This window comes from Vipera ursinii (genome assembly GCF_947247035.1).
Source record: "Vipera ursinii genome assembly, chromosome: 3".
In the NCBI taxonomy this organism is placed as follows: Eukaryota; Metazoa; Chordata; class Lepidosauria; order Squamata; family Viperidae; genus Vipera; species Vipera ursinii.
This window is the reverse complement of record NC_139516.1, coordinates 127,692,479-127,708,908: the sequence shown is the minus strand read 5'-3', so window position 1 is coordinate 127,708,908 and position 16,430 is coordinate 127,692,479. Positions and strand designations below refer to the sequence as shown.

At 36.7% G+C, this 16,430-nt stretch overlaps 2 protein-coding genes across 4 annotated transcripts in view; both read right to left on the bottom strand.

The window, feature by feature from the left end:
- Positions 1-314: 314 nt before the first annotated feature.
- Positions 315-11,641, bottom strand: ROPN1L (rhophilin associated tail protein 1 like). Of its 2 annotated transcripts, none has more exons than XM_083358543.1 (6): positions 11,380-11,641; positions 6,204-6,363; positions 5,169-5,292; positions 4,589-4,750; positions 1,955-2,130; positions 315-648 (listed from the first exon to the last, which is right to left on the bottom strand). In XM_083358543.1, the coding sequence occupies exons 2-6, from the start codon at positions 6,332-6,334 to the stop codon at positions 588-590; spliced, it is 654 nt and encodes a 217-aa protein (XP_083214669.1). In that variant the 5' UTR covers positions 6,335-6,363; positions 11,380-11,641; the 3' UTR covers positions 315-587. The 2 variants fall into 2 exon arrangements, with proteins under 2 accessions (XP_083214669.1, XP_083214670.1); XM_083358544.1 differs by lacking the exon at positions 11,380-11,641 and adding an exon at positions 8,634-8,658 and having other exon boundaries at positions 6,204-6,361.
- Positions 11,642-11,769: 128 nt separating this feature from the next.
- The window catches only part of MARCHF6 (membrane associated ring-CH-type finger 6), a 66,319-nt gene continuing 61,658 nt past the window's right edge, over positions 11,770-16,430 (bottom strand). For both annotated transcript variants that reach the window (XM_083358542.1, XM_083358541.1), the window contains exons 25-26: positions 14,305-14,440; positions 11,770-13,897 (exon numbers count right to left, since the gene is read on the bottom strand). In XM_083358542.1, coding sequence (XP_083214668.1) covers positions 13,807-13,897; positions 14,305-14,440 — 227 coding nt within the window. In that variant the 3' untranslated portion in view covers positions 11,770-13,806. The remainder of the gene's footprint in view (positions 13,898-14,304; positions 14,441-16,430) is intronic.

Here is a 16,430-nt window from a genome sequence, read left to right as displayed (position 1 = left end):
GCGACCCGGCACTGCAGTGAGAGAGAGTGAGTGAGCCAGGCAGGGGCAGATAGCTGCGAGTGCGAGCGCCCCCCCCAGATGTCGCGCCCGGTGCGACCGGCCCCCCCTGCACCCCCCACGCTACGCCACTGCATGTATATGTATATCCAGACATTAGGAAATAAAAATAATGGGCAGCTTAGACCATCATTTTGCATTTATATGATTGTTGCCCAGAAATTATGTATAAGGATCTCAAGCACAGGAGAAATCTAGAAGATACTTGTTAAAATCAAAGTCTGGAAGGAGCCTTGGGAGAATTGCACACTTGATACTATGTCATTTATACAATGTTCTCTCTCACTGAATGGATGGCATAGCCAGGTTGACTCAAACACTGGAAATAGAAGTCTCAAATTAGATTTTCTACTCTAAATACTGCTTGTTGAAACAACAGTCAATATTCATAAAACCATGATCTGACCTCAGGCAATCAGGTGGTACACATTTTACTGGTAGTTCAACAAACTGAAAAGCACGTAGACATTACATTAATGAAACACTAATTTTATTACATATTTGACATAATATTTTGCTATATTCCTGTTCTAAGGCATCAATTTTACAGTGGAGAAATCTGCAGTGCCAACCATATAATCTTTACGTGACCTAAATGAGAAAATAATTATTTTTCATTAGTATTATTGAAGGAACCAGTATTATGCATCAAATCCATCTCACTGCACAGGCATGCAATTTATACATGAAGGAAAAATTCTACATTTCTGCTTAAAAAAACATTTCTATCATACAAGACGACCTCCAATGTGTAGCTTAACTTGATTTCCATTTTATAACATCTAAGTGCCCGAATGAGGCAGGAAAACAGAGACAAAAGAGGAACAAGCAGTAAGATCCTATCTGTACTTAAATAAACATAAACTATTGACAACATCCAGCATTTACAAATGTACATGCAAAGCATGGTTTTGCCAGCCCTTCCTCTAATCGATACATGTAGAATAAATATTATATAAGAATTAGAACTTATAAAACAATTTACTTTTGTACTAAAGACTCATTATTAGATTAGTGTGAAGTAGTTTCTCTGAACATGGCCAAATTTTGTTATACTGTATGCAAAATTAGGCAGACTAACTGTCCACTGATAATCCCATCATTAATTGTGATGTTATTTTGGTTTTTTAATTTTTATTATTTTTAATGCTTTATTTGCAATGCTGGTCTGTGACCATAATAAAAATTGATTGTTAGTTCGAACAGGCCAGCGCAACATGCACCCTGCCAAGGTTTTCCAACAAAGTAAATTTACAACCATTGCCACCATCTCAAAAAGATGCTGCTCAGAACATCCAAGCTTTCTTGCCAGTTTTCAAGGCTCCAGTTTTAGTAGCCACAGAACAGCTGACTGGCACTCGAAGCAGTGGCCCATGAGGATTTTTCACTTATCAATGTCGCATTTTCCTCTCAACAAATTGGGCAGGCCTGACCTACATCAAGCTAATAATTGTCTTCTTTTGATTGTCACATTATTCTCCCGTTTTATTTTTCAGCTTCAACCATGGAAGTTTTACATCTGTATATAAGCATTATAATTATAGTATGAAATTGGTTTGTAAATCCTGGTTAAAGATAACAATATTATAGATGGATCCTAATTTGTGCTGTGAAAGTGAAAATTATATTTAAACATTGCATATAGCTTGCAGAGCAGGAAACACTGCACTTGTACTGGAATCTCCTTTCTGTATGACACTTCTCAAAACTGCTTCAGAGAATTATAGAGATGTAGGAAAGGAGGGTTAGTGGAGCACTCTGCCAAACTGATACAGACTTTGAGATCTCATGATCAAAAGGTTCTGGGCATTTGGAGTGAGGCAAGATGAGGTAAAAAAAAACTGTTCAATTTGCTGGGGGAGGCCCCACAAGTTTCAATACACCCATTAATACTTACACTTGTTCTTTAAGAGAATTGAGAAAAGACTCGGATACTTCCTCTGTTATTTCATCGTCTAAGCTAGCCAAGTAAGAATAGATAAATGTAAAAGTGGAATATGGAATACGGGCTGGTCCGCCCTCTGGATCATGCGTCAGAATTTCACATGCATGCTTCATTGAACTGAGCAGGGTCTAAGAAAAGCCAAAACAAAAGCAAACAAATATATGTTAGAATGCAAGGCAGGTGCTGAGATTCACTTTTAGTTATTCTAATACTGTACATTTATTTAAATAGTCTCCCTTTCCACAGAAATGTACAACAAAAGTAAGACACCACAGGGCAGCAAATGCAAAAAGGTAGCACAGTTCATTATAAATATGTGTGAAATGAAACCTGTGTTTATTTCATCCCGTGTGCATTCATAAAAAAAAATGAATTGGGAAAGACTATATAAAATACCCAGAAATACCACTTCAAACATTATGCAGTTCTTAGTGAAAAATATGCAAATCATCCAGAGGTTTTAATGCATGATGATTGCACACATCTAGTGACGAAACCAGAAGTATTGGCAATTTCTCATTGTGGTTATAGCAGAAAATGGCACATATAACACTCCATAGGGGATTTACATATTTTTCCTTACTTCTGCATGAGGTTGGTTCTCCATAATTCACCAACAGAAAACATGCTGACATTTAGGAGGGAATTTAGAATGATTCTCTCCCATCAGACTTTTCGATTTTGATCTTGACTATTATATTTTATTATATTGCTAGGTGCATTTATTAATTTTATCCATTTGTTGCAAATATATGTTCTATGGCTTTGTGTTTTAATGGCTATCATGTGCCTATAACTCTATGATTGGTATGGCAAACAGATCACACAAAACATTTTTAATACATTTCCAGTCAAAATGGAAATCATAAAATATTTAATAGAAAATACTGTCAAATATTATTTATTTTATTTTTTTTATTTTATTTTATTTCCATTTATATCCCGCCCTTCTCCGAAGACTCAGGGCGGCTTACAAGCTTACCAGTAGCCTTCATTCTATGTATAGTGAACAGGAATCATTCAGTTTCAACACTATATTATTCTTTTTTATTATTATTATTACATTTGTCCGCCACCTATCTCACTATCAAGTGATTCTGGGCTGCTTACAATACCATAAATAACAGAGTAAAACAGTTATTGAATCTGCAGACTGTTGCCCGGTGGCCCTGTTCAGGATCATCTGGTCCCTCCTGGGACCGGAGGGGCTTGGGTGATCATCTTTGGCGCAGCAGAGAATTTGTTCCAACACCTGATGGTGTTGGAACAATGGCTTTAATGGTTTTACCAGTCTTAATAGTTTGTAAGTCATCCAGAGTCACAGGGTGGGTGGCACATCAATCTAATAAAATATATAAAATAACCTGGACCCACGCCATCAAGAGCTTTAAAGGTGAAAAACAATATCTTTTCCATCACCTTCTCTAAAAAGTGAAGGTGGCAGTCAGGATGGAAGTTGTCCAGGCAGATAAGGTCTAGAGATAAAAAAAATAAGAAGGGGATTACACTAAGGCCTCCTGAAAAGGTCCCAGGAACTCTTGCAGTGATTCATTTTCACTGCTTGAACCCACATGGCAGTTGCCATCCTGGAGGTTTTCACCAACTAGAAGGGGCAATGATTTAGATGACTGCAGGATCCTGCAAAGAGTGTAAATGAAGCTGTGCTATTGAGCTCCCAAAGTTCAGCCTTGTGACCTGGGAGAGACTTCCATGGTAACTTTGAATCTGGGTTGTAAGTAGCCTCAAGGTAGGTAGGTCCATCATAACTTTAAACAATTGTCAAATGCAATTTCCAAATAGAAACAAAATTAAATATATCCTCTTCTTTGGATAAAAGAATCAGCTTAACCATCTGCTTTCCTTGCTGTGGGGAATAGTATATGCTTCCAGATTTTGTGCTTGCAATGGAAAAAAAATGAAACTTTGATTTTGTTTTTGCTGATTAGGTAGGTTTGTTGTAGAAATGGCTAGTATATACTATTTTGTAAAAATAAAAAGCTGAGGTTGTAATGTTATCTTCTGTGCTAAAGAGAGTTGGAATGCCTTTTTCTTTCTTTTTCCCCTCTCTACCCCATATTTTCTTCTTTTCTTCTCCCCCCCCCGTGTTCTATTATTTTTAAATTTCCCTTTGTATTTTATATTTGATAAATATAAATGTGACAAAAATAGTGATTAAATGCAACTGGCACTCTGAAGAATGAAAATTTAAATGATGAAATAATTCTGAATCTATGAGTGCATTTTCCAGTTTTTAAAAAGCAGATTTATCAAAACAAAGAGTTAAATAAACTTAAAACTTTTTAAAAATCTTATCTATATACGTATGTGTATATATTTGCATGCACTCGTGCCCATAATGCACTTATGATTTTCTGTTTTAAATGCACACAAATCTAATTCGATCCTATTAATATTATGTGTGTGTGTGTGTGTGTGTCCTATCTTCTGAATCTCAAACTTTTTTTTAAAAAAATGTTATCTCGTCATTATACATTTAACCAAAATTTACAATAAAATTTTATCTTTAAACACCTCTATTATTCATTTCAGTAGAACAACAATTGTATACTTTTATATCTTACGTACTCCACCAAGAGCACTACAGCAAAGGGCAAAAAATTTCATCCATTCTATTCCACCTTCAAAGCTGTCTAATCGAAGAAGATTACGCAGTTGTTCTATTGGTAAGCACAAATTCTTCCACTTTTTATGGAGCTCCGTTAAATCCACAGTCTTCTTTTCTGACAACTGTAAAAGCATGTACATCGTAAAGAAAATATAAGAAAACAAAACTGGAAATTAACTGTTAAATTAGTTGGTTCAAAAACTAGTCACTACCAGGCAGACATGACTGTCTGCCACCTGGTCAAGGACAACCATGGCCCATATGGAAATTGCCAAATAGACTGTGTGACCTGTTACTGGGCGAATGTAATTTAGTTTTAAACCTATTTATTTTACATACTTTTTAACGTGCTATATTTCTGTGACTTATTTTATATCTATTTTACTTGCTTAATGTGGAATGTTATATGTCTATAATTTGAAAGTGCTTCTGCAGGAATAAACAACAACTAGTTCAAAGAAAAAATTATTTTAGGTAGTTCAGATCATTTAAAAATCTACAGTGTTATTGTAGAATTCAGCTTTTAAAAAATTATTTTACCTGTTTGTGCAAAACTTTAAGGAGGCCAGGGGTCAAACCAGTATCATTTTTTTGTGTGGCAACTGGCATCTCAACACGTTCTTTCACAGGAAGAGGCTCTCCTCTTGACAAAGCATAGAAGTACCTATAATAGTGCCATACCGAATACCAAAAGGTAGTTCAAGTTAAAAACAAATGATGCTTATAGAGTTTTTAAAATCAATACCACAGCTTACACTCAAACCATAAGTGGGGAAAAGTGTATTTGCTTTTACTCTCTTTAGTTAGACTTTGAGCTAGAGTGTGACAGGGGTTGATCAAGCTCCCTTCATCCAGTGCGCTCCCACAGGGAGGGTCTTCTCAGGGTGCCGCTGGTAAAAGATTGCCGGCGGGTAACACCCAGGGGGAGGGCCTTCTCAGTGGGTGCGCCTGCCCTCTGTAATCAGCTGCCCGTGGAGCTGAGGACTGCCCCCGACCTCCGTTCATTCCGCCGGGACCTGAAGACCTGGCTCTTCAAGCTCTCTGACCCAGGCTGAGAATTTTAATTTTAATTTTAATTGGGGGCTTTTACTTTTTCAGGGACTGTTGTAATTTTTTTAATCGTTTTTAACTTTTGTATTTCTTGTTTTAATTACCCTGTAAACCGCCCTGAGTCCTTCGGGAAAGGGCGGTATACAAATCTAATTAAATAAATAAATAAAATAAATTAACTCTTGCTCTCCCAAATAGCTGGATATATTTCCAAATAAATTAAAATGATGCAGCCAACACCATTTCTAGAATACCTATGTGGCCTCTCTGGGCTTAAAGACATTTTTGAACCCTCAGTATATCAGACTCCTTAAAAATAAATTTGAAGATCTAAATGTATTTTAAAAATCAGGTGACACAGGAGACTAGGTGGGCACCTAAATGGTTATCTGTGAACAGACTAATGATATCAGATGTCTGTGGTAATATGTGAACGCTGAAATAATTACTCTGAGCACAGATATACTTCTAAATGCTTGTGCGAAGTTTCTTAATTAAGATAGAAAACTTTGGTTTTCTACTTACCCATAAGACCACTGTAGAACATCACGTGGTTGGGTCCTAATAGCTGCTTTGGTAAATTGTTTCATAATATCTGGCAGTTCAGGTGGAACATGAATCTGTTGTGCACAGAACATAACATCTGGAACAGGCATGGTTATTCAAGGTCCCAAACTAGAATCCTATGAAAATTAAAAAGAATAAGTAAAGGTAAAGGTTCCCCCGCACATGCGTGCTAGTCGTTTCCAACTCTTTTTAAAGAACATAAACAGCCTCTCAGATCTTTATAGAAAACACATATACACCATAAAAACCCCTCCAAACCTACATATGTATCTTCACAAAATGCCCGTGAAATAGACAACACATATACACCACTAAAGAAAGCAAAATATATAGAAACCTATAGAAAAAGACCTATAGAAACTCAGAAGAAAAAATAAATACAAAGTACATATCAAAAGAAGAGACTTTTCTGCAAAGAAATTAGAGTTTTAAACTGCTTAGATGCTTAGAATATCATCTGAAGACTGATAAAACTAGAAGCAAATATATCATGAATTGACTAAAGAAATCACGATTACTTTGTTTCTGGTCTGTTCAAATGTTCTTGAATCAAATATATTGTGAATGAAATAAAGAAAAAGGAACTTCTGTTTTCCTCTTGCCCTTCCTCTTTGCTTTTACTTTCTTTCCCTTGCAGCATTTTTCCCCTGGAGAAATATGGTAGTATTTCTTCAAGATTTCCCATCATAATGAACTTGAAGTTTGCAAATGAAGTAATTACAACTTAATTTATTTCACCATATCTAATGGCTGAATTATTAATCTAATCTATAAATTGGTTAAAGCCAGTATGACTTCTTTATGTAAGTACCATAAAGGTAAAGGTAAAGGTTCCCCCGCACATGCGTGCTAGTCGTTTCCAACTCTAGGGGCCGGTGCTCATCTCCGTTTCAAAGCCGAAGAGCCAGTGCTTGTCCGAGGACGTCTCCGTGGTCATGTGGCCGGCATGACTAGACACCAAAGGCGCACGGAATGCTGTTACCTTCCCACCGTAGTGGTCCCTATTTTTCTACTTGCATTTTTCCCTGCTTTCGAACTGCTAGGTTGGCAGAAGCCGGGACGAATAACAGGCGCTCACTCTGTTACGCGGCACTTGGGATTCGATCCGCCAAACTGACGACCTTCTGATCGACAAGCTCAGCGTCCTAACCCACTGAGCCACCACGTCCCTTCTTAAAAAGAATAGTATTCATTAATTAATTTTTTCTAAAATAAACTCTTGAGATGTATAAAGGCATAATATGTGTTAATATCAGTTCTTTATCACATACACCTCACTTTTCTCTTAAGGAGTTCAAGGAAGTACATATAAGACTATCCTATTTTATCTTCACAGGAACTTAGTAACATCTTGTAATTTAGGGAAGACTAAGAAATGATTTTTCCCAAGGTGCCCCAATAAGTTTATAAAGCTAATAAAATTTACTGAATACATCCCCTTTTGTTATGCATTAGCAAGCTGGAAATTTATTCATATTATAACAGCTTACTTTGAAAACATACAAGCATAGGTGGCACCTATTTATAACTGAAAGACTGTTTGCATTCAAACATAATTCAAAAAACTTTTTTTGTCTTTTTGTCCTTCTGATACTAGATTTGGCCACCAACAAGTAATCATAGCAAAAACAATGCCAATTCATTTTCTAGTACAAAATTAACTATATTAAGCTACATCCAAATTATGAAAACAGACATTTGCTCACATCAAGGTATTGTTCCCTCACTCTTTTAGTCATTTTCCAGAGCTGCCTTTCCAACTTTCAGATTAATGGACAGGAGGGGAAAAATAAGTATAATCCTCTATAAATGGGTGATATATGCTTTAGTCAATTAGACTATTACTTCATAATTTGAGAGTGGACTCCCACATACACTTGTTGCTCTGCCACAAATTATTTTGCATGTTTTCTAGTTCCTTTAGTCTATTCTCCTATACCTAGCACTGATTACTCTTTCCTTGTTAAAAATCAGGATTCTGGTAGCACTTGTACAGACTAACAAATTATATTAAAAAGCATAAGGTTTTGTACACCAAATTTCATTAATAACAACTTATTCCTCCTAGGGCTATAAACTCTCACTTCTCAGTTGCTTAAATCTTAAAACCCTCTGATTAGCCAAACCTAAATGCAACATAATCCAGAATTCCAAATAGGGATTCATCAGAGATATTTCATTTGTAAGATGCATTGCCATACATCAGTAAATATCTGCACCACCTAAGCTACACTGTCTTTTTCTCTTGTCATTTTTGTGACATATTTTCTGAAGCAACCAGCAGTTACAGTATTGTGTACAGTACTCAAAAAAATCTGCATGTTTATCTCTGGTCCATGTGAGTCAAATTTTCTCCCATTTGTTTTTCCATACCACTATAAAACATACCCTGAAAATAAGTAAAACCTTGGAATGATGACCGTAATGAAGTCTGATAAGTCAGTTTTTAGATCCATATCTCATAAAATCAGAATCCTTATATTAGAAAGAACATAGATTTAGGTTCTGCATGTTAATCAAATGATTCTCAGGGCATTTAGCAAGAAATATATTGTTCTTAACAATACAATTTTCCAGGAATAATATCCAGACCCAGAAATTCACATTTTTCTCGTCTGAGGGCTCCTTGGTACTCTTGGAGCTTCGTTGTTTTCTTGCAGATGTTTGTTGCACTGGCACTGATGTTATTTAGTTTGGATAATGAAACATCTGCAAGAAAACAACGATGCTTAGAGAGCACCAAAGGACCCCTCATTTCAACCCTAAGCTACAAATCTTTTATTGATTTTTCTCTTCTAATAAACAATCCAAGTATCTACTAGTCTACAGTATATATTGCTGTTAGTTTAATGAAAAAGTGCAGATAGTCTAACATAGTGGTTCTCAAAACATTTTGGTCTCAGGACCCCTTTACATTCTTAAAAATGATTGAGGATCCAGCTTGGGTTTATGTGGATTTTTCAGGGATCCCCAGGGGTCCCCCAACCACACTTTTGAGTATTGATCAAACACAACTAGTTTAAAGAAAAAATGATTTATAGAACCTGGTTTATAGAAAATGTATGTTCTGGGATATTGTATGTGAGGAAAGACTTACTGTAGCCAGATAAAATGATTTGGGGGCCAATTACAGAAACACAAGAGGCCTTATACGTAGGGTTCCTTCTTGTGAAGGGCCTGTATTTACAGGCAGACATAAATCCCACTCCCTTAAGCAATTCAGTTTTATTATAAATACTGATGCATCCAGATACTTTTAAGATTACATTCATAAAGGGCTACCAGGCTTCTTCTACTTTTTGGTACCGCTTACCTATTCAAAGCACTACTAGCCTTAAGACTCCCTTCTATTTGTTTCAATAAGATTTAAAGCAGGACGCCTGGCCTTGACCGCATTACTGCTCAGGTCCTTTAAAATACATTATTTTACAGTCCGCCTTGTAACCCATAGAACAGGGGTAGGCAACCTCGGCTCTTTTATGACTCATGGACTTCAACTCCCAGAATTCCTGAGCCAGCCAAGCTGGCTCAGGAATTCTGGGAGTTGAAGTCCATGAGTCATAAAAGAGCCGAGGTTGCCTACCCCTGCCATAGAATATGCGTAAAAAGTGTGGTATACATTGTATTGTGGGGGTAGCAAGGGTAGCTCTACTTCTCATATTTGTATTCAATAAACGTGTTTTCAGCTGATGGCGTGACGAAACTAGCAGTAAATATTCCGGCTGGATTGGAGTGAGGGAGCCTAGAGTTTAAAAACGCTCTCAGGCAGGAAATAAAATTTTCTTTGGTCGGTTATCCATACGTATTCAGCTTCTCTCTCTAGTTGCAACCTATCTCTTAGGGTTGTTGCTCAAATAAGCTCTCTGTAGAAAGGGGAGCATAAATGTACCATACCGCAAATAAAGGAGCAGCCCCCAACTAATACCCTTCCCCGCGCTTGGAACGGGAACCTCGTCCCCCTTCCTCAGGCTCAAGCGGCTCTTCTGCTCTAACGGCAAGTTGCTGTTCAGCGGCCAGAAGCGACGGAAAGGGCAGCTGGTGGAGGCGCCGCCGCCGCCGCCGCCACGCCAAGGCTTCGTTTCTCGGCGGCCTCGCTCTCGAAAGCTCCGAGCGCCAGTTAGGTTTCCATGGCAGCACGCGCGCCTGTCTCCTAAGCAACGACGGAAAGAATCGAGAATGACAACTGAGAGCCGCCGTAGGTCTTTGAAGTGTCCTCCTATCCCGCCGAATCTCTGTGGTAAATTCTCTTTTTCCCCGCCTCCCTCGCGGGAATTTACGTCAGCTGTTAATACTCTTTTAGTTTCTTGCGTCCGCGTACTTTTACACCTCGCTCGGTAACGTGAGGTCGCGCGGTCCTGGATGACGCAGGCGTAGCTTGGAACACGTCGCGCCCTCGAGCAGGCGCCTTTAATGTGGCACATTCGAAACTTCTCATTATTATTTTTTTTTTTGGGGGGGGGAGCTTGGTAAAGATTTGCTGTGGGATAAAACTTTTCAACCACAGTTTTAAATGCTGCTCAATCTTTAATTTTTAAAAAGGAGTGTGTAAATAGAAGTCAATATATACACGGTAAAATTTGCAAAAAGGAGCGATAGCACACTTTTAAATATTCTTTAAAAAACTTAAATTATTTATGCCCAAAGATTTACACCAACATATAGATACCAGATGTTGGATTTTCTCTTTGGTTAAATAAAGCACCACAATGCAATACAATTCGAAAAAGATTATTCTACTGGAACTTAGGAAACACGCTACTTACTTTAATTCTCTGAAATGCTCATTGTTAGTAAATTGTACACAAGATTTTTTTCCCCTCCCTTCAATGAAAAAAAAACGTGGGGAAAGATGCACCTTTATATATGTCCTCTCTTAGCAAAGCCTGCCTGACAGGGAGACATGCCTGTATTAAAACACCCACTTCCAGACCTGCAAGGGAGCTGTGCCACATTTGTCAAACCAGGGGCCAAATAGTTACACATATTATGTAGCTACAGAAACTTAACATTCTACTGGAACAATACATATTTTCAGAAATTAAATTGATTACAAATGAAACAAAGTGTTAAGCACATTTGCTAATTTCCAGCAACTTTGGACAGATACAGATTTTCTAGTAATGTGTACTTTCCTTTGGCAGATTTAAACATATTTTGTAATTTAATCACAGCAGGCAGAATTCAGTATTTGGCACTGTGGTAGAATTTGTATGTAAAAGCAATTTTCTGGATCTTGGGGCCTAAAAGGAAGGCACAAAAGTATATAGACAAATAATAACAATAATAATGAAGTGAAGGAACAAAATGCCTCCCTATGTTACATACTAATGCCAGTTTGTATCACTGAAATAAAATACAGTATGCAATTCATCTTTTGGGCAAACTGACATGTTAAAACATTCTTGTACATTATTTTAAGTTATCAAATACACTTGAAGATGATCAGGTATAAAAGAAAGGTTCTAAGAGAAACCATATTTATCATTACTGTTAAAATAGCAGCAAAAAGAAAGCAAGACCAATACTTTTTCTTAACAAATTTTAATAATCATTGACCACCAGGTTGTCTGGGATAAAAACACAAATTACAAGTTACTGCATTTCTGCAAAATGCTACAGGAAGCACAGCATTGCTGGCAATATCCTAGTGGAAAGACTCTTTCAATTGCTTTGTCTTTTTTAAAAAATAAAGATGTCAAGAACTAATTTTGTGCAACTGAAAGTTTATCACTAGAAAATGCTGTAATTGTGGGCAAACTATGCTCTTGCACAAAATACTGAAATTGTAGTATTTGCATTTCCAAAAGAAATAGATACAAAACTCATAAGTAAGATCTGTCTAAAGTATAGACAGTTAAAAGCAAGTGGGGGATTTTGGCTACCTTCTCATTACTATGCTTTTTAATGAGAGCAATGTCAAAAAAATCTAACACCATTAAAATAAAAAGGCATTAATCCTTGTATTACTCAAAATGCCAAAATTGAGGTAATGCTCAAAATATCAGTAGTGGAGAAAGAGCACAACCTCATTTCTACTGTACTTTAGCATTGTGCATGAGTATAAATTATTGGAAATCTAGACTCCAAATCTTCACCCCCATCCTAAAATCATAGAACCCAAATAACTCTTTTCTTCCAGTACAAAAACATGCTGAAGACAGCAAGCTATTTGATCACATAATTTAACTACATTATATTCAGGATGCAGTCCTGAGTGGTAACACAGCTGCATAGCATTTTATGAATACAATAAATCTAAAAAACAAACTTCTCGCCATTTTTGAATAGGAAATTGCATTTTCAAACACATAAAGAAATTAAAACATTTCATATTTCACCTTGTGTTTCAGAAGTAATGACATTAAAATATATTATTATTACCTGCAAAAAAGAATTATACATATAAAAATAACTTGGGGGATAGGTTTGGTGCAATTATTGTAAAAATCAAGAGATTCTTTAATGTTTCAGTTTCTTGTTCTAGCTGTTAATACTATAGTATTTAGGTTCCCTCCCACATACACAAATTCATAAATCCTTCAGAATTGCCATGCAAAATGCTGACCATTTCTAAAATTACAGATATAAGAGAGTATGAGCTCCATGGTATGCTTTGTAATTTTGGTTGTAATAAAGTTCTAGCAATTCAGAAAAAGTTGTTGCATTTTTTTATCATTTACTTTTTCTGTATTTGGTAAATAAGTCAGATAGCCATTTCTCCTATACTCCAATGTAAATAAATCTTTGCACATTTCAATTCATAACAAAGGAAATATTGGCTTACACAATGGAAATAAATTCTTATACAAACCTCTCAATTAGCCAATTTAGATATATCTGCCACTTTCTTCTATTGAATTTTAAGTGCGTAAAATTTCATTAAAATTCTGTCTTCCAGTTCCAAAAAATTAATGCCTCACAATCAAACGATTAAAATTGTCTGAAGGAGAAAATTTGTCCTGATCCATTCTACTGTACAGTATTACAAATAAAATCACATGAGAAAAAATCAGGCAATAAAAAATGTACAACAGCTTTGATGTTATACAGAAATATTTTTAAAAAATCAAATGGAATTCAGGTTTTCTTATCACAGCCATTTCACTGCTGATTGTAATGGTTATTTCATTTTCATATCCTTGATAAGCTAGCCATTGCTATAAAAATGGAACTGATTCTTTTGAAATATATATCTTGTCTACAGCAATATTGTTTTGTGGCACGTATGTCAACAGAAAAAGCAATCCAAAATAAAGTGACAACTAGATTTAATAAATTAATATTCTTTAAAGATGTACAATGAACATTCATTTTAATCCGAGGTTGTAGGGTATTGGGATATTGCTATTTACACATTTACAGATCTCAGTACTGGTAAATTCAGAAATTGCAGACAGTACATAGCCTTAACTGCTATCTGAATGCTGTGAAAAAAGAAACCAAAATTAAAATATAAAAACCCAGCTGAGAAAATAGTTTGGAAATACCCAAATAATAATGACCAGTCTATGACAAAGAACACAAAGGCAAGGGAAGATCAAGTAATTCCATGTGACCATTTCTATTCTTGTGAAGATTGAGGAGGTGACGGTGATGTCCCTGGTTTCCCAGTTTTTCGTTCATAATTCACAAGTCGTTGCCCAACAAGATATCTAGGATTTAAAAAGAGGGTTTTTAAATAATAATAATAATCATCATCATCATCATCATCATCATCATCATCATCATCATCATCTCAAATTTAGTTCTGAAATGAAAAACTAACTGAAGGAGCATTTCTTCACAAAAGATACAATTTCACTGAAGTTTTTTTTTAAAGAACTTCCACTGTTTTCAAGGGATACAGGAAGGCAGCATTACTACTCTAATCTAGTCAAACCACAATAAACATGAATTCTATCATTCCAAAATTTCAGATGCTTCTGGAAGAGCTGATACTGTGAGTGATATTGTGACTGTCAAAAATTCTGTCCATAGCTCCCAAGTATTCCAGCTTTTTAAACATTTAGGAGATTGTCACTATATTCTGACATTAATAAATCTTGACTAGGATACTTACTTATCATTTTTAATATGCTCATAAAGGCGCTTGAATTGACGGACCTGAAAGGATAAGATGCCCATCAAAACCACTACCATGAGTAGAAAAGGATAAATCCGTCGTTGTACTAAATTTTGCATCTCAGGAGTGACACCTGTAAATAGTAATAGAAAAACAATGAAACTAAAAATTGGAATTCTAAACTTTTCTATTACCATTGTGAAATTTTAATGTTGTTACCTTTTCATTTGTAATAAACTGTAAATATAAGCAATTATATAAATATTAAATTTCAACTAATGCATTTTAAAATAAAGGTTGTATGTTTATCTTTGTTAATGCCATTTACGTCTTTTGAAAAAACTGTTAAATACCTGTGACATAATAGCATTCTCAAAAATAAGAAATTGTGGTTAACTGAAAAACTCAAGTACCCAACCACTATTCACTCAAAATTGATACTCTACTATTTCTCCCTTTCTATGGATTCATAGCGGTAAGACCAGGAGCTTTGTGTAAGATCCCAGTTGCCTGCTGAGATCCAAAAAGACAAACAATACCATTTGCCTTCTTTATATGTAAGTTTTAATTTAATATGCTGATTTTGATACTTGAGTAACAACCAGACCGTATCATAAGATTATTAGGAATTGAAACTGGCATATATGCCTAAAGAAAATTTTAAGGGGGCTCATATATATATGATCCAAAGGTCAATCTGCTTTCCACACTAGTGTATCAGCTGCATTCTAGACTGGTAGTAGTGAACAAGTGAAGCAGGCTGTACTGTCCACTAATGCCAGCTATGCTTCCACTCTTCAACTTCCCAAAGGAAATTCAGCAGATTCTTGGTCACCTGCTGGCCAAATTCATAGAAATTAGAACTAATAAAACTATGGCATATTTGAACGCTATTTTATATTGAATTTCATATTCATTCGTCCCAAATGTGCTCCTGATTTGAGAACACCTGCCAAACATGACAGGAGCACAAAGTAGTTTTCTGTGTCCCATGAACTCTCACACAATCACAGAGCTCAGACGTTTCTTGTAGTTGGCCACCAGGATTGCACACATCTCAGGAAGGATTTTGACCCACTTCTCTTTGCAGATCTTCTCCAAGCCATTAAGGTTTCGAGGCTGGCGTTTGGCAGCTCAAACCTTCAGATCCCTCCACAGATTTTCTATGGGATTGAGGTCTGGAGACTGGCTAGGACATTCTAGGACCTTAGTGTGCTTCTTCTTGAGCCACTCCTTTGTTGCCTTGGCTGTGTATTTTTGGATCATTGCCATGCTGAAATATCCATTCATAACCCATTTTCAATGTCCTGAGGGAAGGAGGTTCTCACCCAAGGTGACAGTACATGGTCCCGTCCATCGTCCCTTTGATGCGGTGAAGTTGTCCTGTCCCCTTAGCAGAAAAATCCCCCCCGAGCATAATGTTTCCACCTCCATGTTTGACGGTGGGGATGGTGTTCTTGGGGTCATAGGCAGCATTCCTCCTCCTCCAAACATGGTGTTGAGCTGATGCCAAAGAGCTTGATTTTGGTCTCATCTGACCACAATACTTTCATCCAATTCTCCTATGAATCATTCAGATGTTCACTGGCAAACTTCAGATGGGCCTGTACATGTGCTTTCTTGAACAGAGGGACCTTGGTGCACTGCAGGATTTCAGTCCTTCATGGCATAGTGTGTTATCAATGGTCCCAGCTGCCTTGAAATCATTGACAAGATCCTCCCGTGTAGTTCTGGGCTGATTCCTCAGCATCCTCATGATCACTGAAACTCCACGAGGTGAGATCTTGCATGGACCCCCAGACCGAGGGCGATTGAGTTATTTTGTGTTTCTTCCATTTGCGAATAGTCGCACCAACTGTTGTTACCTTCTCACCAAGCTGCTTAGCAATAAGTCTTGTAGCCCATTCCAGCCTTGTGTAGGTCTACAATCTTGTCCCTGACATCTTTGGACAGCTCTTTGGTCTTAGCCATGGTGGAGAGTTTGGAATCTGATTGATTGCTTCTGTAGACAGGTGTCTTTTATACAGGTAACAAGCCTAGATTAGGAGCACTCCCTTTAAGACAGTGCTCCTAATCTCAGCTTGTTACCTGTATAAAAGACACCTGGGAGCCAGAAATCTTGC

Bases quoted from the DNA above. Each gene is read 5' to 3' on its own strand.
- ROPN1L (XM_083358543.1), bottom strand. From the start codon at position 6,334: ATGCCTGTTCCAGATGTTATGTTCTGTGCACAACAGATTCATGTTCCA. The intron at 5,293-6,203 runs GTAAGTAGAAAA...GCACTATTATAG, and splicing joins GTTCTACAGTGGTCTTATGG to GTACTTCTATGCTTTGTCAA. The intron at 4,751-5,168 runs GTAAAATAATTT...ATGCTTTTACAG, and splicing joins TTAAAGTTTTGCACAAACAG to TTGTCAGAAAAGAAGACTGT.